Source organism: Papio anubis, chromosome 18, assembly GCF_008728515.1.
Source record: "Papio anubis isolate 15944 chromosome 18, Panubis1.0, whole genome shotgun sequence".
Lineage (NCBI taxonomy): Eukaryota > Metazoa > Chordata > Mammalia > Primates > Cercopithecidae > Papio > Papio anubis.
In genome coordinates this window covers 20,111,819-20,138,367 of record NC_044993.1, presented here as the reverse complement: position 1 = coordinate 20,138,367, position 26,549 = coordinate 20,111,819, and the positions used below count along the sequence as shown (strand labels likewise).

General features: G+C 37.6%; 1 protein-coding gene across 16 annotated transcripts in view; it reads left to right on the top strand.

Annotated features, from left to right (window-relative positions):
• NFAT5 (nuclear factor of activated T cells 5) overlaps window positions 1-26,549 on the top strand; it is a 136,439-nt gene that overhangs the window by 48,568 nt on the left and 61,322 nt on the right. For 12 of the 16 annotated variants that reach the window (XM_003917106.4, XM_031658136.1, XM_009196763.3 and 9 more), the window contains one exon: window positions 14,893-15,018. In XM_003917106.4, the coding sequence (XP_003917155.1) occupies window positions 14,893-15,018 (126 nt within the window). The other 4 variants (XM_021932114.2, XM_021932110.2, XM_021932112.2 and 1 more) reach the window with 1 other exon arrangement.

The window sequence follows — 26,549 nt, the reverse complement described above, 5'->3', positions numbered from 1 at the left end:
TGCAGTGAGCTGAGATCCGGCCACAGCACTCCAGCCTAGGTGACAGAGCAAGACTCCGTCTCAAAAAAAAAATAAAAATAAAAAATAAAAAATAAATAAATAAATAAATAAATAAATTAACCAGCAATGCTTAAAGAGGTGGTAAACACAAGCCAATCCATTTTCATTCCAGCTGAATTTCATGCTTCAGAGTAATGGCTGTTAGCCAGAATCACTTGTGAAGCTTTATACACCTATACATTCTGTGATCTTATTCCCTGTAAACACTTATTCAGTAGTCGGTCTGTGATGAAATCCCAAGCATCTTTATTGAAGTTAAAAAAAAAAATACATATTTCTACATGAAATTCTGGTATTCCCTATTGAAAACCAGTCTTAAGTTAGAGGCATTCTGCAGTTGTATGGAGAGTAAGGGAAACAAAGTTAAAATGGAAAAAATTAAGAGGCAGAAGTAATGAATTTGGTCATTTGTTTATTGTCACTCATCGTAGACACTTATTTTTGATCTCTGTAAACATCAGCTTGTATCTCAAAGTATGAGGTCTGAATACTTGCTTATGGGTGATAATCTTTGTGTAGAACACAAAAGACAAAGTGGGGCCAGGTGCAGTAGCTCACACCTGTAATACCAGCACCTTGAGAAGCCAAGGTGGTAGAATCGCTTGAGCCCAGGAATTCAAGACCAGCCTGGACAACATGGTGAGACCCTGTCTCTACTAAAAAAAAAAAAAAAAAAGAAAGTATTAGCTGGATATGGTGGCATGAGCCTGTAGGCCCAGCATACTTGGGACATTGAAGTGTAAGGATCGCTTGAGCCTGAGAGGTCGAGGCTGCAATGAGCCATGATTGTGCCACTGCACTCCATCTGGACAACAGAGTGAGACGAGAAGAGAGAGAGAGACAGACAGACAGACAGACAAGACAGAGCAAGTGCCTTGTTGATTTCTTCAGTTTTGGCTCAAAGAAGGGAAAAAATTTGTGTGTATAAATAGAAAAAAAGAAAACTAACTTTTTAAGGCTTTAAAAATAACTGAAAGTGAAGACCCTGATTTATGAAAAGTGTTTTTTGTTAATCAGAAAATTGGTGATTTAGATGATAATGGGGTAGAAGTTGGAAGATAGGATGTGAGTGGACAGAGTATTTGGATTAAAAAACATAGGTAACATTTTTAGTTCAGGTAGTAGGCTATTCTGGTAATGACAGAAAGGAAAACAAGATGGGTTTTTTTGGTTTTTGTTTGTCTAATATTTTTGTTTTTCCTTTCTAAGATTATGGTATAAAAACAGGAATTTATGTTTTAGAATTGTTTGAGTAGAATCACTTAAGGTAGATGATTTGCTTATTCATTCATTTGTTTATTAAGCACATTATTGAAATGCCAATTATGTGCCAGGCACAATAATATAGTAAGTAAAATAGATGGCATTCCTAACCTCAGTGTTACTTTAATTGCATAGACAGGAATGCTGGGGAAAGAATTTATCTTTCAGCCAGCTATTCTCCTGCCTGGGACCCAGCTTTAACTAGTCTTGGCTCTACAAAGCAAGTCGTAACCTAATTGGAACATTATTGCTTCTCTGTAAAAACTGAGGGTTACACCAAATACTTTCACCACTTCTACCTCTAAAATTCTATGCTTTTAATGTGAATTTTAGATTAATTTAGATTAGATTAAACCCTTAAAACTACATTCATTACATTCTTACCATTCTTGCATTGCCCTCTGTATTATAATTTCTTCTCTCCTACTACCTTTTTTCCCTCATAGCTCATGTGTCTTGATACAGTTTTGATTGGCTATTTATGTGCTTTCAGTCAACCTCACTGGACTGAAAGCTTTCTGGGAACAGACTCGCGTTTCTGTGTACATGTGATTTACTGTGTTTGTACCTATGCACATGAAATGAACAAATGGTGACAAAATTAGTTTTTTCTTACTTTTGAAGATGCTGTTGATATTACCTTGTGAATTTAATATTAGACTGTTTTTTCAAGATCAAAAATAATAATATATGTAAAATAATATAAATTGTAATTCTGCTTGTTTCTTTTTATTGATAGATTATTATGTATGTTTACAAGGACATGATTAGTTTAGAGAGGAATGATTATTAAATATATGGTTATATAATATGGTTAGCTGTTAATAGCCATGGAACAGATCTCTATTCAGTATTGGTTTTATAAGCACTCAGCAAAATTCTGTTTTAGGTATGTGTTCTAAATTTTAAAATGAACGTATGTTGACATTTTTCTATTGCTTACATTCCAGAAATGAGCTTGTTTTACTGGTAACAATTAAATGTGAGTTTAGTAAGGGTAGAAAAATTGGAGGAAACTGGAGTCTCCTTTTCTCTTTAACAGATGTCTTCCTCTGTTTGTCAGCCATAAGAAAATGCTTTAGGCAAGATAATTTATAAACAATAGAAATGCATTGCTGACAGTCTGGAGTCTGAAGTCTGGAGAGTCCAAGATGAAGGCAACAACAGATTCTGTGTCTGCTGAGGGTTTGCTCTCGGCTTTGAAGATGATGCCTTCTTCACTGTGTACCCATGTGGTGAAAGGGCCAAGGCAGCGTCCTTCAATCTCTTTTATAAGGGCACTCATTCCATTTTGGGAGGGCAGAGCCCTCATGACTTACTTCCTAAAGGGCCTCATCTCTTAACACTATTACATTGGGTTTTAGATTCCAACATGAATTTTGGCAGGACACTAACACTTAGACTGTAGCACCAGACAAGCCAGCAGTCACTGTAATTTAAGTCCCTTAGAATAGAAGGTCCATGAAGACAGATTTTTGTCTGTTTTGTTGTTGATGTATCCCCAGAACCTGGAAGAGTGCCTGATGTACATCAGGCAGTCCATAAATATTTATTGAGTGAATGACTACATGAATAAATGAATGAGAATATTTACTAAGCTGTGCTTCGTTTTATAGCAAGTACAATGTTGTTTCTTCACCACTGATATATTCATTTATTCTCTTATTTATTAGCAGTATTTCTGAAATAATATTAAAATTAGAAGTTTTATTGAAGCTTGCTTTGCAACTTAGAATTATTACCCAGTAACTTTCCTTAATATTTTGATAACCTCATCAAGAAACACTGAGTATCTCTTCTAAGTAGAGTACTGCCGAACCTTAGAGAAGACATGACATAGCTTTGGTCCATGAAGGGTTTTCAACCCATTTGGAGAAGTAGGAAATAGATATAAAGTGATTTGTAACAACCTGAGGGGTGTCAAAGAAATGGTACATGTAGGAAATTAATGTTATATTCAAGTGAAAATTTGATATTGTTTATGTATATTATTCAACTTTTTAAAAATTTGCATTAAAATGTGGAAAGGAAGCATAAGTATACCATTGTTTTAATAGTTATCTTTGATGAGATCATGGGCAAGTTGAATTTTTATTTCTTACATGTATTTTTAAAAGCAAGCAATAACTCTAAATAAATTAATCTAGGCCAGGAACAGTGGTTCATGACTATAATCCCAGCACTTTGGGAGACTGAGGCAGGAGGACCACTTGAGTCCAAGAATTCGAGACCAGACTGGAAAACAAAAGGAGACCCTGTCTCTACAAAGCACATACACACAGACACAGACACACACACACACACACACACACACACACACAACAAAAACTAGCTAGGCATAGTGGCATACACCTGTGGTCCCAGCTACTCGGGGAGCTGAGGTAGAAGGATCAGTTTAGGCCCGGGAGCTTGAGACTGCCGTGAGCTGTGATCGTGCCACTACACTCCAGTTTGGGTGACAGGGCGAAATCCTGTCTCAAAACAAAACAAAACAAAAATTCTAGTTCTAGGACAGATTTGGTATAAAAAACAAAAGTAAAGCAGGCTTAAAGCAGGATATGTGTTTAGTAACATCAATTGCTAGACCTCTCTCCTGTTTATGTATTCACTTGGATGTCCCATAGGCATCCAAATTCATCATTTAAAACTGAATTCTCCTCTTTCCAGGTTTACTCTTAACTCCTATATTCTCTATCACGGGAAATGGCACCATCTTTTATCAATTTTCCCAAGCCAGAGTTCCTATGTGCTACTTGGAACTCTCTTTTTTTCCCTCTCCCTTCCCCTCTGTAGCCAGTCACCCAATTTAGTTCATCCATTTAAATAGCTTTAAATTCATAGCCTATTGACTATTTTCACTGCCACTTCCTTTGTTCAGGATTTCATTATTTCTTACTTGGGCTATTGGAAAAACATTCTTACTCATCTCCATCTGTAGGACCTAATCTATTCTCTGTATTCCTGGTAGGATGATCTTCCTCAAATATATGTTTGAGTTTCATTTCTTTGCTTAAAACCCTCAAAGGCTCCCTGTGTGCTGAGGGATAAAACCCTTACTGCTTAGCATGATACATAAGCCCTGTCATAATCTGGCCTCACCCTGCCTTTAGTAGTTTCATCTCATGTTACTGCTTGTAACTTCCATGTTCTGAGTAACTGAGTTACTTAAAAAACTGAAATGAAAATACTCTTTTTGTTCAGATTTGCTTTTATAGTTTCTCCTTCCTTTCCCAAATCTGTCTGCTAAATAGCCATTTCAGTATTCAAGATTGACTTCAGGTGTACATCCTCTGTGCTGCCTTCTCAGACCCTCCACAGATAACATTAAAGGTTCCTTCTCCAGTTGTGTAACACTGCATACTTTATTAAAGCACATACGGCATTATTTTAAACTTGACTCATTTTATTGTCTCTAGACTGTGAACTGCTTAATAAGGGTGATTTTCTTTTGTATTGTGTCCCTAGATGAGTGCAGGTGCTAAATAAATGTTGAATGAATGTTTAATTACTGCTCTGTCAGGCTGAAGGTGATAGTGAAGAGGAGCTGGCATAGACAAAAGTACTTAGCCCCTGTGAGTGTGGCAAATAAGGTGTCAAACAAGGTGTCAAACAAGTAATTATATGACCAAGAGAAGACTCATGGTATATGGTGTAACCAAGATTCTGTTGCCTTTTTCAACCAAAATATTTTTTTTTAATTTTTTTTTAACAGAAAGCATAGCAAAAGTGAGAGGGAGAACAAGGTAGATTGGTCTTTTCTCTCTTTTCTTTCTTTTCTTCTTTTTCTTTTTTCTTTTTTTTTTTTTTTTTTTTTCTTTTGAGACAAGATCTTGCTCTGTCAGCCTAGAATGTAGTGGCACAATCACAGCTCATCACAGCCTTGACATCCTGGGCTCAAGCAATCCTTCTGCTCGGCCTCCCAAAGTGCTGCGATTATAGGCATAAGCCACCAGGCTCGGCCCTGGATTGGTTTTTGATTGCCAGATATCTAAAAATGAAGACATGAAATAAGTTTGTTTACTCTGATAGATTCATTTCTTTGCAAATTGAGATCTTATAATGTGTAACTACAGTTACATAGCTGAGTTTTTTGAATCCTTAGTAATTAATAAATTCCTAATGAACCGTATGCCTGTATGCACTTTTTGGAACCATCTTGAACTTACAAAAGAGTTGTGAATATAGTGCAAATAATTTATTTCTTTTTTTCTGAATCACTTGAGAATAAGTTGCTGACATGGTTCCTCATTGCCTCCCAATACTTTGGTGTTTCCAACAAATAAGAATATTCCCTTACATAACCACAATATAGCTACCAAAATAAACATCAATACATTTTTTTTTCACCTACTCCTCAGATCCTATTTGGGTTTTGCAAATTGGCCCAATAATTTCCTGTATAGCAAAAGGATCCAGTTTAGAATTGTATGTCCATTTAGTTGTCATATCTCTTTAGTTTATTTCAGTCTGAAATCATTCCTTGGTGTTTCCTGGGCTTTTATGGTTTTCTTTTTCTTTTTCTTTTCTTTTCTTTTTTTTTTTTTCTTTTTTTTTTTTTTGAGACAGAATCTTGCTCTGTTACCCAGGCTGGAGTGCAGTGGTACGGTCTTGGCTTACTGCAGCCTCCTCCTCCCACCACTCCCAGCTAATTTTTTTTTTTTTTTTTGAGATGGAGTCTCACTGTTGCTCAGGCTGGAGTGCAGTGCCGCGACCTCGGCTCACTGCAACCTCCTCCTCCTGAGTTCAAGAGATTCTTCTGCCTCAACCTCCCGAGTAGCTGGGATTACAGGCATGTGCCACCATACCCAGCTAATTTTTATATTTTAGTAGAGATGGGGTTTCACCGTGTTGGCCAGGTTGCTCTTGAACTCCCCACCTCAGGTGATCCGCCCACCTTGGCCTCCCAAAGTGCTGGAATTACAGTCCTGAGCCACCGCACCCGACCCATGCTGTCTTTTGTGTCCTTTTGATATGCTGCCATAATTCTTTGAGTACTTTCTTACCTTTAGTAAAACAAGACATTCCAGGTTCATCTTCTATTTTGCCTGTCCTAGCCCTGATACTACCTGTTTCTCTGAAAAGTGCTGGTTACTTTTGGGGTGCTGCTTCTCCTAGGACCTTTCAGAGGACAGAAGCTAGGGAATATATGTATATTTATATGTCTGTACACACACACACACACACACATATACACACATTTATGCCTATATTTTTCTATCCATACGTATTGACTAAGGAGTTCACATCAGTACCTCCGGTTGCAATGGAATACTGTAGGGTTCCTTCTTCTTTTCTCCCTATGTTTGTAACTCATTGTTTGACAAACATGATTTCCTTTCATCTTATTGAGAAACTTGATTTCCTTTCATATTATTATGTTTACTTATTTGATCAATCTCCTGTTGTAACCAATCTCCCATTGCTACTGCCTCCCACTTTCTGGCACATTAATACCCTAATTACCCAACTTGGCCTCTCATAGCTTGCCTCCTACATGGATGTTCTTGACACTTGGGGCTGTCCTGCTCACCTGTGAACCCTTCCAGTCTACTTGGTTTCTTACTCCCCACTTTGGGCAGCCCTACTAGGTAGATAGCCTCCTATCTTGCTCATCCTGCTAGGATTTTGAATCCTGCCTAAAACTGCCCTTTGCTCCTGCTCCCTCAACCCCTGTAGATGTCTTCCGTACCCCATTTGAACTCCAACACCCCATTCCGGGCTGCCCATCTATGGAAATGCCCTCTTTAGTCAGTCTTCTACTTTCCCACCTTAGGCAACCCTTCTACACAGATGCCCTCCTTATTCGGCTCAGGCTCCAAGGCCTCACATGCCCTCCTCACCCTGTGTGGATTGTAACTCCCCGTGCTGGGCTCCCCCTCTCTTGCCCGGTGGGCACACTGTTTATACCTGCTGGGTAACATCTGATACCCAACCTCAGGCAATCCTTCTGTGTGGACATCCTCATTACTACTTAGGTTCTGATACCCTCTGTTGGTTGCCCCTTGCTTGGATACCCTCCTCACCCTTCTCTGGCTCTGACATTTTATCCTGGGCTCTCCCTGCTAACGCCACAGAGACCCTTCTCATTCTACTCAAGCTTTTACTCCTTGGGCTAGGCTGTCCATCCATATGGAGATTTGCGTTCTGCTTGGGTTCCAACCTCCCACCCTAGACAGACCCCCTGTGCATCAGCCTTCTTTCTTGTGTGGATGCTGTCCTCATCCCATTTCCTTGGGCACCAACATTCCAACTTGAGCCATTCTCCTCTGCACAGATATTAATATATTCTTCACCCCGCTTAGGCTCTGACACCACACACTAGGCTATCTTATATAGATACTTTCTTCATGTTGCTCAGACTCTGCATCTGGAATAGCTATTGCCCCTCTCATCCACTCATTTATGTCCTCCTCACCCTGCTTAAGCTCTGAAATCCCTTCCCAGGTCTCCCCCTCTTCTCTATAGGTATCCTTCCCCCTCCCTGCTAGGCTTCTGATACCCTCCTCTGAGCCCTCCTTATTCCTCTTGGACTCCATCTGAGTCCAAAGTTCTTAAAACACTATTGAAAAGGTACTCTTGTAAGATATCTAAAAATTATAAATAAACCATAAATGTTTTAATCAGTGATGTATGGATCTTTGATAACTTGAGAGTTTTGTTCTTTCTAGGATAGACTCAAGTAATTTCTTCAGAAAATAACAAAGAAATTTAAAATGTAGATAATCAGAAGAGTTAGGTGACTGGTATATTCCATTCTGTCTTTCATGCTAAGAGGTTATTTAGAAAACAATTTTCTTTTTTTTTTTTTTTGAGACAGGGCCTTGCTGTCACCCAGGCTGCAGTGTAGTGGCACAATCATGGCTCACTGCAGCCTTGACCTCCTGGACTCAAGCAGTCCTCCCACTTCAGCCTCCCGAGTAGTTGGAACTACAGGCTTGCACCACCTCACCTGGCTAATTTTTGTATTTTTTGTAAAGACAGGGTCTTGCTGTGTTGCCTAGGCTGGTCTCAAAACTCCTGGGCTCAAGTAATCCTCCCACCTTGGCCTCCCAAATGCCTGGATTACAGGCATGAGCCACTTTGCCTGGCTGAACATAATTTTAAAGTTTTTAAGTGAAAAATAATACCTAGTAGAAAAAAATGTATGGTATACTATATTAAATTGTCTGTGGAAGGCCGGGCATGGTGACTCATGCCTATAATCCCAGCACTTTGGGAGGCCAAGGCGGGCGGATCACCTGAGGTTGGGAGTTCGAGACCACCCTGACCAACGTGGAGAAACCCTGTCTCTACTACAAATACAAAATCAGCCAGGTGTGGTGGCACATGCCTGTAATCCCAGCTATTTGGGAGCCTGAGGCAAGAGAATTGCTTGAACCTGGGAGGCGGAGGTTGCGGTGAACTGAGATCGCACCATTGCACTCCAGCCTGGACAACAAGAGCAAAACTCTGTCTCAAAAAAAAAAAAAAAAAGTCTGTAGAACTCAAGTTAGTTTTCTTATTCCCCAAATTGATGTAATTTATACTGCTGTATATTATTTAAAATTTCTTTAAAACACTAGATTGTTTTAGGAAAACAGTAATGAACTACAACCTGGAGGAAGTGATATGAATAAGTAAATATGTGGCAGCAGACTAGTAAACCGGCTTAAACTGGGAAGTTGAGAAAAATTTGTTAAAACAGAGCATTACCTACCAGTTATTCTTGGACTGCATACTCTTAGAAACTAAATATCCAGTGGACCTGCAGCCAGTACATTTTTTTCCAGTAGAGATGCCAAGTATGATGACTGTCAAGCTTGAAGTGTTTTTAACAAAATGAATGCTGTCTCTCTTCAATGCAGAACTATGTTGGCATATTGGAGATGCCAGGCATTTTGTTTTAAAATATTTAATGTGAAATTATAGGCTTGGGATTTCTCAGCTGATTGAGATAGTTAATGGAGAGGTGGAAGAGTAAGGCATTTCATTCCCAAACCATTTTCTGAAGGTTTTTTCTAACTCTTTCAGATTCCTAGAGTAGTTTCACATTTAGAGTTTTTTAAAAAGTAAAATCTAATATTTAAAACAAGATTAAAATGTTTAGAAATGGATTTTTCAGGATTATAATGTTTACATTTCATATCAGAGAGCATTCATTGTTTGAGTAACTAATTATCTGTTCTGAGCATTAGTTTACTTCTTGTTAGATTTTTAAAGCATTCCCAACACAAAGGAACATTCTTTTTTACCACAGATATTTCTCTTTAGCTGCTTACTTGACGACTGAACAGAAACATCTTATTTATGGAGCTTTTTTCCTTTTTTTATGATTCATCTGTGTATAGATGCAAGTCAATAGTATTAGTTGTACAACTTTATTTTACTACTTGAAAGTAAGACAGTTTTGAGAAAAGTCATAAAGTAGACGGGCTCTCTGACTATTTCGATTTTTACTCTCTGACCCCAAAGCAGTTGAACACCAAATGCCACCTCTTAGGTCAACAAAGGTGAGGCAGGGATGAAAATTCTAAGAAAGAATAAGAACTTAGACTCCTTTTCAAGAGATCAACTTATTTAAACTTTGTAGCATCTCTGTGAGGCTGTGCTCTATCCATGTATAGCCCTAATTTTGTTGTATGTATTTTATTTGATTATATACTTTAGTAAAAACACCTGTGAACCCATTGTACAGGTCAGCTTATTTCTGCTCCTCCTTGTCTCCCATCAAAGGAAGCCACTGTCCTAAACTTTATCATCTTTCTTTTATCACGTGTTTTTCTTTTTTTTTTTACTGTTACACAGATATCGCATTCTTTATTGATAAAACCTACCTCATAAGATTGTTTTGAGGTTAAATGAGAATATATGTATACTGAGCCTGGCCTGGCAAAGTGCTCAAAAAATAGTAGCTGTAATTTCGTTATTAGTGTTGTTATTTTGCTGAGTGAGTACAGCATGAAAAGCGTGTCTTTTCCCAGCTGTTTCCTGTGGCTTATCTCCCTGCACTCTTTTGAGGTCTTTTCATCTCTTCCTGGAATGACCAGTAACAGTAAAGCAGTAGAGAAGGGGATTTGGGTGATCAGCCATTTGGACATAGAGTGCCCAACTGAGAAGAAACAAACAACCAACAAATTAAGTTGCCCTATTAAATTACCAGTTTTTTCTTCTCTCTCACTGTCTTGTGCCTCAGAATAGGATTTCTGCCTACTTTAAATTTGACCCACTGTAGTGAAATTCTTCCACCCTCTTATAGACAGTGTTGAATAATAAAGGATTGAATTAACCCAGAAATGATCAGTGACTTTAATGGATCTATTAGAGTTTACAGAATGATTAAACAAGCCAACCAGTCAGTGCATTTTTACATTGTTTTCCTTTCCACCCAATATTGGGAAGCATTAATTTATTTTCAATATCTGAAAATGTTGATTTCATTCCTCTATTTCCTTTTTCCAGTTGCCCTGGGCTCTATGAGAATGCACCAGCATGAGACAGATTCTTGATCTTCTGAACTTGCTTCCCTTTCTGTCTACTTTTCTTTTACACATATTAGTAATTTATGTTAATGGAGTTATTATAGTGCACTTGTCCTAGTTCTACTACATGGATACTTAAGCAGTGCACTTACCCTGGCATTTTGGTCAACTAAAATTTATGATGAAATATTAGGTGAGTTGATTACACGTTATCGCACAAATTATTAGCAGCATTAATAGAAAAGTATATAAGAAAATAGGTCAGACATGGTGGCTCACGCCTGTAATTCTAGCACTTTGGAAGGCCAAGGCAGGAGGCTTGCTTGAGCCCAGGAGTGCAGGACCAGCCTGGCCAACATAGCAAGACCCTGTCTCTACAAAAAAATTGAAAAGGTAACTGGGCATGGTGGTATGCACCTGTAGTCCCAGCTACTCAGGAGACAGAAGTGGGAGAATCGCTTGAGCAAGAAGGTCAAAACTGCAGTGAGCCATGATCACACCACTGCATTCCAGCCTGGGTGACACAGCACAACCCTGTCTGAAAAAAATAAATAAATAAAAAGAAAATAATCACCCTAGTCTTGGCAGACTGAAGAAAGAGTTCCTTAGAACACAAAAGTAAAATCACTTCTAGATTAAAAAAGAGAGAAAGAGAAATAGTGAGTACATGTAAGTTTATTTCACAAGAGCAGATTTTACCAGCTGTTACATTAATCCTTGTTAAGTTTCATCTTACTCCTTTGGGCAGATACTCCAGTCTTTCATGATCTGTGATGAATTATGACATAAGATTTAATCCCTTTTAAGCCTATGTCATTTGAAAATTCATATCTTTGTTCAAGTTGTGGTATAATAACCATCTTCTTCCAGATTGAACCTATACATTTTTTGGGTACTTTTGTTTGGAAGTCATCTATTTTATTAAGTCTATATTTCTTCATCTTGTTTACAATAACTTACAAACATTTTTTATCACATATTTTACTGAATTTTGGATAACTATGCCTGCAGCATTTTCCTGATCCTCTAGTAGAAGAGCCTTAAAAGACAAATTAGTTTGCAGCTTGGCCTTCTTCATATATAGAAACTATGTGAAGAGAGATGATTTTGTCCATGAAGTTTATCAGAGCACTGTTAGATACCCTACTTGCTCTTGTCTAATTCTTACTTGTGCTTCTTCTATTACTGTCTTCCTTTAAAAAAAAAAAAAAAAGGCAGCTTTATTGATATATAATTTACATACTATAAAGGTTACACATTTAGAGGGTACAATTCAGTGGTTATTTATATATATATATATACAGAGTTGTGTAACCACTGCCATTTTTATCACTCCAAAAAGAAACCTTATTTTATACCCATATCCCCCCTCTCTCTCTCCCTCTCTCTCACTCTCTTTTCTCTCTCATCTAAAAGTGATTTTGCTTTTGTTTTCTAAGGGAGTCTTTCCTCAGAAGCTGCGTTTCCATTAGGGATTTCCCATTCTGTTTCTTCATATCTTGGAATTTCATTATTGCCTTATATATCTGAACTGATTTAAAAGATAACATAAGAAAAATAGATACTGTGGCATAACATGAAGTAGCTGGCACTTATTTAGGACTGTCATTTTCATAGATTGAAAGTACATATGGGCCAAATGCAGTAACTCACGTCTGTAATCCAGGCACTTTGGGAGGCTGAGACAGGAGGATCACTTGAGTCCAAGAGTTTGAGACCAGCCTGGGCAACAGAGGGGGACTCTGTCTCTACAAAAAGTTTAAAAAAAAAAAAAATTAGCCAGGTGTGGTGTTGTACATTTGTGGTCCCAGCTACTTGGAAGGCTGCGGCGGGAGGATCTCTTGAGCTCAGGAGTTGGAGGCTGCAGTGTGCTTTGATTGTGTCTCTGTACTCCTACCTGGATGACAGAGTGAGACCCTGACTCAAATTAAATAAAATAAAGTAAAGTACATGTGCTCTTATTCAGGATTTCTTTCATTGGCTAGAATGAAAATTCTACAGTGGAGACTGTAAAAGCATTTAATTTAGATTGAATTTAGGGTTGAATAACAGTATTAATAGCATAATTTATATTACTTTAATCTTTAGGTATCCCATGGGAAGCAGATTTAAGAGAAAGGCCAGTGTCTGTGTTTGGATTGTATGGTTATAGTTTAGAGGGAATATCTTTGGGGTACTGGGGTAAAAGAAGAGTTTAAATGATGATTTAAGTCTTAGAGAAGTTATTTTAAAGTAGCAGAACCAACCCAGTTATGTCTGAAATAAAATCCTGTGCTGGTAATGACTATATGAACTACAGCTTCCCTTGGATAGATATGATAAACTTCTCGCAGGCTGACTTCTTTTATTTCCAAACACTTGAGTCAGTTAATCAGAAAACATCTTTGGTGAAGGAATCCATGCTTCCTATACCTTCCACTTGACTTTGCATTTTACTTGTTTGTTTTGAGGGGCAGACTTTGGAGAGGGGTGGAGTATAACAAATTCTGCATTTAATTTCTTTCCATGTACTTTTTAGTGACATTACTATTATACTTCTAACAGGGACTCAACTTTATACCCTTCTTTGGGAAAGTTAGTGTTTCAATCCACAAAGTTTTGCTTTGATTTGATTAATTTATTTTAATAATTGGAGAAATGGAGATAGAATCCTGACTGGTAACATGCTGTTAGTGATTGGGCTATTACTAGTATAAATTTTTTTCCATCACATAAATCATAAATGCATTTGGGTAGATCTTTTTCTCTTTTTATCGAATTTGTTCTTTCAAATTTCTTTTTTGTTTGGGCAAAAAAAAAGACTTGAGGCCGGGTGTGGTGGCTCACACCTGTAATCCCAGCACTTTGGGAGGCCATAGGCATGACCATCGTGCCTGACTCTAATCGGTCTTTTGAAGTTCCTTCTAATATTGATTCTACTACCTTTAGAGGATATTTTGGGAGTACTTCTGTTAAAAACCTATACAATAAGGGATTTTTTAAAAAGTTAAAATATATTTTTAATAGATATGATTTTATGGGCAATTATAGTATTACAAAATATTTTTAAAAGATACAGGATTCTTTAATCTGGAATACAAAAGTAATCGTAACCTAATAGGTTATGCAGTCTGATTTAAGAGTTTCCTTTGCCTTTACCTTTCCAGGGTTGGGGATGCCTCAGAGAGTAAGAAGTATTTGCTTGAGCTATAACATTCCTTTTTTTTTTTTTTTTTAACACTTCAATCCACAAAGTTTTTCTTTGATTAGATTGATTTATTTTAATAATTGGGAAAATAAATTATGATAGTGTTGAATTAAAATATTTTCTCAAGGGTGTTGGGTAAAAGAGCAGTACTATACTAATTGACTGGAGAAGCCAATTTAAAGCTGATCCACAGTAGTGTAGTATATGCCATCTCATATGTGAAGGATAAGTTTTACTTGTACTATTACAAAGGAAGATACTGGACCATCTTGGATTATTTGGCATTTCTTCCATTCTGTCTAGTTTTATCCAATTTTCAATGTTAATAACTTTTTCTGGAGACTGTCTTGAACATAAGAAGTAAAACCAAGAAGAAAACAGGGACAGAACTAATGGGAAATTCATTTTTCAGTTCAATAAGGTTATATAATAAAAGAAAAAATTAAAAAAATTTTTTCCTTTTTTTTTGAGACAGGGTCTCACCCAGGCTGGAGTGCACTGGCATGATCATGGCTTACTGTAGCCTTGACCTCAAGCAATTTTCCCACCTGAGCCTCCCAGATAGTTGGGACTACAGGTGTGTACCACCATGCCTGGCTGATTAAAAACAAACAAACAAACAAACAAAAAAAAAAACAAAAAAAAAACTTTTGTAGAGATGGAGTCACTGTGTCGCCCAGACTGGTCTTGAATTCCCGGCCTCAAGCAATCCTCTCACCTTGGCTTCCCAAAATCATGGATTACAGGTGTGAGCCACTGTGCTTAGCTGCTAATAACTTTTTACATTAATTTTGTGGGATTGTTTGTGAATAATACAGTTTTCCTCATGAGAGAAAAGACATACTCATTTTGTACATATAATATTAGATTGTTGACTGAATCTCTTTTAAAAATTGTTTTCTCCTCTCGTTCCCCTCCCCACAGAATCTGTCTATGATCTTCTCCCAAAGGAGTTACAATTACCTCCATCTAGAGAAACATCTGTAGCATCAATGAGTCAGACAAGCGGTGGTGAGGCAGGCTCGCCTCCTCCAGCTGTTGTTGCTGCTGGTATGCATTTCATTTTACTTTATTAAAGAAAACTAGGGCCAACATGAAATCTGGCCAACATGAACAGTGCTGGCAAAATTCATATTAAAAAGAGTGTGATTTGAGGGTTTTAAAAAGAGACATTAAAATATGTACTTTTAACCTTAAACTTTTTCAATATTATTTTCTTGATGTAATTCTTATTTAAAATTTTACCTTGTCACATCTATAAATGCCATTTCCTAAAATGGACCTTGTCTTCAAATATGGGAACCAACTTAAAGTTGTTTTGTTGACTGCGCTTAAAAAGGTTAAATACCAAGCTGTGAATAGAAAATTATATTTGAGTTTCTATTTAATAGTTAATTTTAAAGACTTGCTCCAAGGGAAAATATTTTATATAATCTGAAAAATGACTGAAGCACTCAAGTGTCTTTTATATTCATAACATGTTACTGAAACCTTTTTATTATATTTGAAAATATATGTGACTTCGTAGTTGTTTTCAATTTATTGAAAGTAATGGAGGATGTCAATATAATATTTACATAAAGACATTTTCTTATATCAGTGAAAAAGTATAGAAAGTAATGTTTGAAATTTATTAGACTTGTTTTTACTCAGCTCTCAAATCATACACTTAATGATATACAATTGGCTCAAATTTTTATTTTACATAAGAATAAAAAATTGACAAACAAGCTAATAGAAAGAAAGTCTTATCAGTGATAAATTAGTATCAGTGCTTTCTTAATATTAGTTTGCCCACCTAATATTGGGTTTATAGACTGCTAAGTGTGTTTGCTTTAAAAAAAGGAAACGTGTATATATATAGAAGTTTTATCTGTCCTAATTAGAGGTTTCTTGCCTAATATGACACTTCTTGTCTTTAAAAATGATATTTAAAGTTTATCAGAGCATTGTTTTCAGTAAATTATTTTAGTTTCAAAATGAGAACAGTAAAGTGTAAAGTTGTGGTTTAAAAGAGGATATTGGTACCATAGTATAACTTCCGATATATTTCTCATATGCATTAACCTATGTACCATTAACCTTATGTACCAATCTTTCTCAAGCTGCATAGTACATTATTGAAGCCTTCCTGGTTGAAGGCAGGAAAACTTTAAATATGGCAAAGAAACTGATCAGCCCTGCTCACTGTTCATGTGTTGCCAGACACTTTCTAACAGTTTCTGTGGATTTAATTGTGAATTAGTGAACTTTTTAGTAATCAAATTGATAAGATGACCTGGTTTGCTTTATATCCACTGGGTTCTAAAGTGGTTCTCATGATTTTTTTCTGGAATTTTAAGTTTTAAATCTGGTTTTAAAATTGCATCCGATAATAAAATATGACAAAGATAAAATATTTTTTATGAGATACTTCACTTTAAATCCACAAGTAGAAATTGACTAACTGATTTCTTTTGTATCTTTTGAGATTGTTTTTTAAAGATACGTTGAATCTATATAGAACTAAAAGTCTGTTTCTTCTGTGCTTTTTAACATCTGTTGACGGTAGATCCAGTTCCTTTTAAAAGCTGGAAAAAATGTTAGGTTTAGAAAAAGAACTATTCTTCCTTTTAAATAATACCAAATTGAATTTTAGAAATTCATATATATATATAAACATATATATATATTAAAAGTTCTTGAATTTGGGTCACTAATGAAATATTAACCTTCCCCCCATCCCAGTATATTTGAGAAAAATCTCTCAAGATAAATTACATTGAAAGCTGTGAGTTGAAAAATCATGAAAATAAGAAATTTAATCAAAGGAAGTATTTTGAAGTAATACATTCTTACCGTGAAGTTACTGACGTTGTAAAGATGGCAAAGAGAGTAAGAAGGTAACCTTTCTAGTTTTGTTATAGTCACACACAGAAAGTTTATATGATCATTAACAAGTCATTTATAATCTTTTTTAAAATATAAATTTAGCAACCAATGTAGATTATTCTAGGATTCTGATAGCTTAGAAAGAGTACTTTATACCTTACCGTTATAGACAAGAGAGTTTAAATCACAGAATAATTATTGTAGGAAAATCAGTATATATCATTAGAATTATATTTTTATTTGACATATTAATATTCTTGGCGATGTAACTGTCAGAGATACTTGGAGTATATTACCAAGTTACTCAATGTTTTTCTAGCCAAAAGGCTAGACAGATGTCTAGGGGAAGGCACATTAATTTAGACTTGTATGGGTTTTTAAAAAATCTTTAGCATTTTATAAAAAATACAGGCCAGGTGTGGTGGCTCACACCTGTAATCCCAGCACTTTGAGAGGCTCAGGTGGGCAGATCACCTGAGGTCAGGAGTTCAAAACCAGCCTGACCAACATGGTGAAACTGCATCTCTACTAAAAATATAAAAAATTAGCCAAGTGTGGTGGCGGGCACCTGTAATCCCAGCTACTTCGGAGGCTAAGGCAGGAGAATTGCTTGAACCTGAGAGGCAGAGGCTGCAGTGAGCCGAGATCGTGCCATTGCACTCCAGCCTGGTCAACAAGATCGAAACTCCATCTTAAAAAGAAAAAATATGAAATGCATGAAAACATTGACTCTTGATAAAGTTAATTCTTCAGAGTTTTGAAGGAGCCGGATTGGCTGCTCTCAGGTATGAGGGCCTGGTGGGAACAGACTTCTAGTTCTGCCATAAAGGTTTGTGTTTGACAAGTTTTAAATTAATTTAAATTTTAAAATTTAAAGACTGGGCATATGAGTGTTCATGGGCATTTTTTGTTGTTTAATTTTTTAAAATGTGTTTCTCAGATTCACCAATCTAGATTTTTTTTCCTCTTCGTGTTACTAAGGGAATAAGTAAATATGATGCTGCTAATCCACAATCCAGAATATTGGTTAAAAGTGTCTTTCAAGCCTTTATCTGCTTCTACACAATTCACACTTTTACACACTCACATCAATAATACATTTTAATCCTCTAATCCCAGGGTCATGGTGTGTGGGGGAAAGGGGCTTATTTAGACACAGTTTCTCCCCTCTTCATGGGGCCAAGTGTCAGAATCTGTGAGATGGAGTTCAGAGTCACCAATTTTGTTGTCGTCCCCCTTTTTTTTTTTTGTAAAGAGACATGTTCTAGCTCTGTCACCCAGGCTGGAGTGCAAGGTGCGATCATAGCTCACCTCACTACAACCTTCAACTACTGGACTCAAGTGATCCTCCCACCTCAGCTGGGAAATAAGTGCAAACCACCACACGGGGCGATTTTTAAAATTATTATTATTATTTTTTATTTTTAGAGACAGGGTCTGTCACCCAGGCTGGATGCGCTGGTGTGACCTTGACTCACTGCAGCCTCAACCCCCTGGGCTCAAGTGATCCTCCCATTTCAGTCTCATGAGTAGCTGGGAACCACAGGCATACGCCACCACATGGACCTGGCTAATTTTTTTTTTTTTAGACAGAGTCTCACTCTGTCACGAAGGCTGGAGTACAGCAGTGTGATCTCAGCTCACTGCAACCTCCACCTCCCAGGTTCAAGCAATTCTCCTGGCTCAGCCTCCCGAGTAGCTGGGATTACAGGTGCATGCCACCACACCCAGCAAATTTTTATATTTTTAGTAGAGGCGGGGTTTCACCATGTTGGCCAGGCTGATCTCAAACTCCTGACCCCAGGTGATGGACCTGGCTGATTTTTGTGTTTTTTTGTAGAGACAGGGTCTTACTATGCTGCTTCTCCAGGATGGTCTCAAACGAACTCCTGGGCTTAGGTGATCCTCCATGCTTGGCCTCCCACAGCGCTGGGATTACAGGTGTGAACCACTATGCTCGGCCCTGTATTTTTTTAAAATTTTTTATAGAGATGTCTTGCTGTATTACGCAGGCTGGTCTCGAACCCCTGGCCTCAAGCTGTTCTCCTACTTTGGCCTCCCAAAGCACTGGAATGTGAGCCACCACACTGGGCCCTCCTCCTCATTTTTAAGAATTCTGTTTTTGTCCCAGTGGAAATGTAGTTAAGCCTTAGATGTTCAATATAGCAATGAATAAAAGCTTTAAAAATATAAACTTTCTGAACCATTTGGTAAGTTCTCAGTAGTTAAAAGAGAGGCCATGTTCCTAAAACATAAAAGTTGTCCAAATGAATTGATGACACTTTTTGGCAAAATAAGGAGTTTGTTAAGAAGAAGTACAAATGATGAAAAGATTCTTTTGTTTGTGTGTTGGATAATCCTATAGTATAGTTTATACAGAATTAAAACATAGGTATTATTTAGGAGAACTAAATGAGTTATATCAGAATTTGGGGCTTTTGAAAAGACATATGGCAGGTTTGGCTTTTTTAAACAACAGCTTTATTGAGACATAATTCACATGCTGTATATCCAAATACGATTTTTAATCTGTTTATGTGCTTACAATTTTAATCATTAATTTATTTAAAATAGAAAGTCTTTCATGGAAGTAAACAATAAACTTTAGTCTTTATTTTAAGAAATCAAGTTATTTTCTTGTTCTATCATAGACTCTATTTGTTTGGCTTCATTTGGGAATATAACGTTATGTGATATTAGTTTATTTCAAAATATATTTTGCCAAGTGGACTGTTTCAAGTTTCTTTAAAATTTTTAATTCAAATTCTTGAACTAAACAATGAATTAAACTAGGCTGAGCGCCATGGCTCAAGCCTGTAATCCCAGTACTTTGGGAGGCTGAGGTGGGTGGAACACGAGGTCAGGAGTTCAAGACCAGCCTGCCAAGATGGTGAAACCCTGTCTCTACTAAACATACAAAAATTAGCTGGACGTGGTGACAGGCACCTGTAATCCCAGCTACTTGGGAGGCTGAAGCAGGAGAATTGCTTGAACTCATGTGGCAGAGATTGCAGTGAGCCGAGATCACACCACTGCACTCCAGCCTAGGCAATAGAGTGAGACTCTATCTCAAAGAAACAAAACAGAAAAATAATGAATTAAACTATAGATTTTATAATTCAGCCAGAGAATCTTAATAACATATTAATAATTCTTTTTTGCATAGTTTCATAAAGTTGATATTTTGGTTTCAGTAATTATATATTAGTACTCTTTTTAGAAGTAACAGTACACTAATACTTCATAGCAGTTGTGTTTTTGTTTTTTGAGATGGAGTCTTGCTCTTTTGCCAGGCTGGAGTGCAGAGGTGTGATCTTGGCTCGCTGCAACCTCCGCCTCCCGAGTTCCAGCGATTCTCCTGCCTCAGCCTCCTGAGTAGCTGGGACTACAGGCACACACCACCACACCTGGCTAGCTTCATAGCAGTTTTTAACATGTATAGATAATACACAGTCATAAAGTGTGTACAGTGGAAATCTTGGTTGAATATCTCCACTTATTGGACCACTGTCGGTTTTTAACTTCATAACTTGATGTGAAGTGATCCATATAATATATTTTTCTTTTGGAAGAGCTTTGACATATAGTGCTTTGACTTCTATGCCATGTCACTTAATAAATCTCAAGTATGTAACAAGTATTTTCTACAAAATTTCCTTGAGTGCTATTTATACTATAGGAGAGGGCACTAGAGATCCAAATTAATGTCCTGTAATCAAACAAAAGCTATATTTTAATTCATTTCATATCTCCTAATCACCTGAATTAAAATCATAGAAATTTCTAAACCATCTATAACAATATACTGTACAAAAACTGAGGTGAAGAAAATATGTTACTCCTTCCTGTAGGAGACAGCTTTTAAAAAATGAAAATATATTATCATTTTTAAGTTCCTGCTATGTGACAAGAATTGTGATAGATAATTTGCATGTTATATCACAATCCTTCTAGCCATAAAGTACCTCTCTTTTTTGCTTTATTCCTCTTTGCCATTGTGCTTGAGGGAATTTGGCATTGTGTGCTATCACTTCAATTAGGGAAACACAAGATCGTTAACTAGGCAGTGTATAGAATATTGAGTTGAAAAGCCATACTTCTCCTTTACAAGTGTCAGGATCTTCAAATGGGAATTTGATTTCTAGAAGAAGAAGAATTTTTAATAAAAGTGATTTCTAGCAACTGAATTTTTTATCCCATTGAATTTATTATTACTTATTTACTTACGTTAGAAAGTATTTACAGTTACATAATGAGGATTTTCTTGAGTTGACTAAATTTGAGGAAGAAATTTGCCTTTGATTGCTTTCCTGGGTTAACATATTTCAGAATTTTTGCCACCTAATGTAGTATACTATTCATGAAATTAAACCTGAAACCCACTAACAAGAAAGGTGATTCACCTCTAGATGTTGTGAGCTAAAATGCTGTGAGTTGATCTTGGTTATTCTTTATGGCCATTACCTTTTTTCCAAGAAAACTGGACCATTTCTAGAAGTAAGTCAGATCCCAGTTACAAACATGTTGCAAGCAGATTTAAAAATCTCTACTCTTCCTTCTATCTTATTGTACTGAAATTACATAGTAAATCTAAATACATACACTTATACATATAGATGGTGTGTATGGATGGATTTATGCTGAAGTCTGCATTATTAGAGAGCAAACTTGGGCCTATAGCCATTAATTCAGAAACAACTGCTAATTGTTTGACAGTTACAAACTGACATTGCCAGAAAGCAAACTTGGCCTATTATTGCTTTGTTCCTTTAATAGTTCTCTTTTTATTGTCCTCTTAATAACACTTTTATGAATATTATGATTTATTCAGTTTCTAATAAACAAGCATATTTTTATATTACTTGAGTCGACAGAACAGCATTTTGAAACTGCTCACAGATTCGCAAACATTCATAAGCTAAATACTTATAGAAAATAGATACAGTTACTGTTTTATGCATTTTGTACAATTTTGCCTAAGAAATTAATGCATAGAAGTGGACTTTTTTATATCACCAACAAGATTGACAATATAAGCAAAAAAGTGTTTATAGCTAATTGTTTTATAAGAAAGGAACTTCACTGTTTCTGTGATATTTTTTCCTCTGGAATTCAGCCATAAAAAAGAATGTAATTTTGGCATTTATGGCAATGTGGATGGAACTGGAGGACATTAAGTGAAATAAGCCAGGAACAGAAAGTTAAACACCTCATGTTCTCACTCATATGTGAAAGCTAAAAAATGTTGATCTCATAGAAGTAAAAAGTAAGACAGAGGATAGATAGTAGAGGCTGGGAGGGGTAGGGGGAAGGAAAGGATGGGGAGAAATTCGTTGAAGGATACAAAATTTCAGCTAGATAGAAGAAATAAGTTCTAGTGTTCTATACCACTGTAGGCTGACTGTAGTTAACAATACTATGTAGTTTCAAATAGCTGGAAGGAAGATATTGAACATTCCTAATACAAAGAAATGATAAATATTGAGATAATGAATGTGTTAATTACCCTAATTTGATTACTGTACACTGTATGTATCAGAACATTATCTACCCCATGAATATTTATGATTATTTGTTAATTAAAAAAATAAAATGAGAAAAATCATACATGGGCCAGGCATGGTGGCTCATGTCTGTAATCTCAGCCCTTTGGGAGGCCAAGGTGGGCAGATCACTTGAGGTCAGGAGTCTGAGACCCGCCTGACCAACATGGTAAAACCCCGTCTCTACTAAAAATACAAAAATTAGCCGGGTGTGGTGGTGGGTGCCTGTAATCCCAGCTCCTCAGGAGGCTGAGGCAGGAGAATTGCTTGAATCTGGGAGGCATAGGTTACAGTGAGTCAAGATCATGCCACCGCGCTCCAGCCTGGGCGACAGTGAGATTCCGACTCAGAAAAAAAAAAAAAAAACCATATGTAGTAAAATGGTAGCATTTGTTGAATGTGAGTAGAAGGTACATGGGTGTTTTAAATATTTCATAATTTTAAAATCACTGGGTACAAATGATTAATGAATAAAAGTGTCCAATAAACTGTACTCTTAAAAATTAACAAAGGTATTGGGATATATTAGATACTTGATGGATTTATTTTTGGCATAAGTAAAGTTATATTCACTTTTCATCCATCATTGCATATGTGTATCAAGTATATGTGTACTGGCAGTATTTATTTAGCCTACTCAGGTAAAATTTATTCTTCCCGTATAATTACAGGGTATTATCATCAACTAAATTAAATCAGAAAATGAATGAGAAAGCACCTCAAAGTACTAGGTCTATACAACCATTCTCTAGATCAGACACATACAAACACACACACAACATATACATAGTTTTATTTATTTTTGTCACAGATGAGATTAACACGGGCTTTGGAGTCATAAAGACTGAATTTGAATCTGATAGCTATCATATCATATCTCCTATAGAGATGAACTCTTGGGAAATTAAATATATTTCTAATAATATTACCCTTATAATTAGACAATAATACCAGCTGCTTCTTAAGGTTCTTATGAAGATAAATATGTAAAATAACCGAACATTTTCTGACAAGTAGTAATCATTGAATAAACATTGACCTCCTTCCCCATGTGTTTCTAACTTCCTTTGTTAGTAAAGTTTTTTTTTTTTTTTTTTTTTTTTTTTTAAAGACAGGGTCTCACTCTTGTCATCCAGGCTGGAGTGCAGTGGTGCAATCTCAGCTCACTGAAACCTCCACCTCCTGGGTTCAAGCGATTCTCCTGCCGCAGCCTCCCAAGCAGCTGGGATTACAGGCACCTGCCACCATGCCTGGCTAATTTTTGTATTTTCAGTAGAGATGAGGTTTCACCACGTTGGCCAGGCTGGTCTTGAACTCCGGACCTCAGGTGATCCACCCACCTCAGCCTTCCAAAGTGCTGTTATTACAGGTGTGAGCCACCATGCCCGGCCATTAGTAAGGTTTTAAAAAAATAGATTCTCTTTATAAAAATTAGTTTTGAACTTTATTTTGACTTTTTTTCTTTCCGTTCTCACCCAGTCTATTTTTGGCCTTATTTTGAAGTTCACACACCAGTCAGGATGTTTATATACGTGGGCCATAGGATATACTTTCTGACTCTGTTATTCTGTCATGTTGACACTCTGTCAGTGGGAACCTGCATTAGTCTATTTTCACACTGCTGATAAAGACATACCTGAGACTGAAAAGAAAAAAAGGTTTAATTGGACTTAACAGTTCCACATGGCTAGGGAGGCCTCAGAATCATGGTGGGAGGCAAAAGGCACTTCTTACATGGCAGCAGCAAGAAAAAATGAGGAAGAAGCAAAAGCAGAAACCCCTGATAAACCCGTCAGACCTTGTGAGACATATTGACTATCACAAAAATAGCACAGGAAAGACCAGCCCCCATGATTCACAACACACGGGAATTCTGGGAGATACAATTCAAGTTGAGATTTGGGTGGGGACACAGCCAAACCACATCATTCTGCCCCGACCCCTCCAAATCTCATGTTCTCACATTTCAAACCCAATCATGCCTTCCCAACAGCCCCCCAAAGTCTTAACTCATTTCAGCATTAACCTAAAAGTCTACAGTCTAAAGTCTCATCTAAGACAAGGCAAGCTCCTTTTGCCTATGAGCCTGTAAAATAAAAAGCAAGCTGGTTACTTCTTAGATGCAATGAGAGTACAGGTATTGGGTAAATACAGCTGTTCCAAATGGGAGAAATTGGCCAAAACAAAGGGGTTACAGGGCCCATGCACGTCCGAAATCCAGTGGGACAGTCAAATTTTAAAGCTCCAAAATGATCTCCTTTGACTCCAGGTCTCACATCCAGGTCACGCTGATACTCTGCCCCTGTGGCTTTGCAGGGTACAGCCTCCCTTCCAGGTGCTTTCATGGGCTGGCGTTTGGTGACTGTGGCTTTTCTAGGTGCATGGTGTAAGCTTTCAGTGGATCTGCCATTCTGGGATCTGGAAGACAGTGGCCCTCTCCTCACAGCTCCATTAGGTAGTGCCCCAGTAGGGACTCTGTGTGGAGTCTCCAACCCCACATTTCCCTTTTGCACTGCCCTAGCAGAGGTTCTCCATGAGGGCCCCACCCCTGCAGGAAACTTTTTCCAGGGAATCCATGGGTTTCCATACATCCTCTGAAATCTAGGCGGAGGTTCCCAAATCTCAATTCTTGACTTCTGTGCACCCGCAGGCTCAACACCACATGGAAGGTGCCAAGGTTTGGGGCTTCCACCCTCTGATGCCACAGCCCGAGCTATGTACATTGGCCCCTTTCAGCCATGGCTGGAGCGTCTGGGACACAGGGCACCAAGTTTCTAGGCCACATACAGCAGGGAGAACCTGAGCCCAGCCCACAAACCCACTTTTTCCTCCTGGGCCTCTGGGCCTATGATGGGAGGGGCTCCCATAAAGGTCTCTGACATGGCGTGGAGACATTTTCCTCATGGTCTTGGGGATTATTAACATTAGGTTTCTTGCTACTTATGCAGATTTCTGCAGCCAGCTTGAATTTCTCCCCAGAAAATGGGTTTTTCTTTTCTATCACATAGTCAGGCTGCAAATTTTCCAAACTTGTATGCTCTGCTTCCCTTATAAAACTGAAGGCCTTTAACAGAATCCAGGTCCCCTAATGAATACTTCGCTGCTTAGAAGAAATATCTTCCACCAGATACCCTAATTCATCTCCCTCAAGTTCAAAGTTCCATAGATCTCTAGGGCAGGGGCAAAATGCCACCAGTCTCTTTGCTAAAACATAACAAGAGTCACCTTTACTCCAGTTTCCACCAAGTTCTTTATCTCCATCAGAGACCACCTCAGCCTGGACCTTACTGTCCATATCGCCATCAGCAGTGTGGGCAAAGCCACTCAACAAGTCTCTAGGAAATTCTACACTTTCCCACATTTTCCTATCTTTTTCGGAGCCCTCCAAACTGTTCCAGTAACTGGGTAACTGCGTGTTACCCAGTTCCAAAGTCACTTCTACATTTTCAGGTATTTTTTCAGCAACACCCCACTCCTGGTACCAATTTACTGTGTTAGTCCATTTTCATGCTGCTGATAAAGACATACCCCAGACTGGGAAGAAAAAAGGTTTAGTTGTACTTACAGTTCCACATGGCTGGGGAGGCCTCAGAATTGTAATGGGAGGCAAAAGGCACTTCTTACATGGTGGCAGCAAGAGAAAATGAGGAAGAAGCAAAAGTGGAAACCCCCGATAAACTCATCAGATCTTGTGAGGCTTATTAACTATCAGAAGAATAGCATGGGAAAGACCAGCAGCCATGACTCAAATACCACCTCCTGGGTCCCTCCTGCGACACATGGGAATTCTGGGAGATAAAATTCAAATTGATATTTGGGTGGGGACACAGCTAAACCATATCAGAATCTTTGTGTATAAAAGGAACATTGATAGAGGATGATGAAATCATAGGAAGGACAGACAGTTTCTGAAGGACTGATAATTTCGTAAAGTCTGCTGTTTAAGAGTTCTTCATAGAATTTTTTTAATGAAATTATTTAAGTTGCATGGTTAATGATCAAAACTTCTGGTAGAGGCTGGGCATGGTGGCTCACACTTGTAATCCCAGCACTTTGGGAGGCTGAGGTGGATGGATCATGAGGTCAGGAGTTCAAGACCAGCCTGGCCAACATGGTGAAACCCCGGCTCTACTAATACAAAAATTAGCTGGGTGTGGTGGTGGGCAC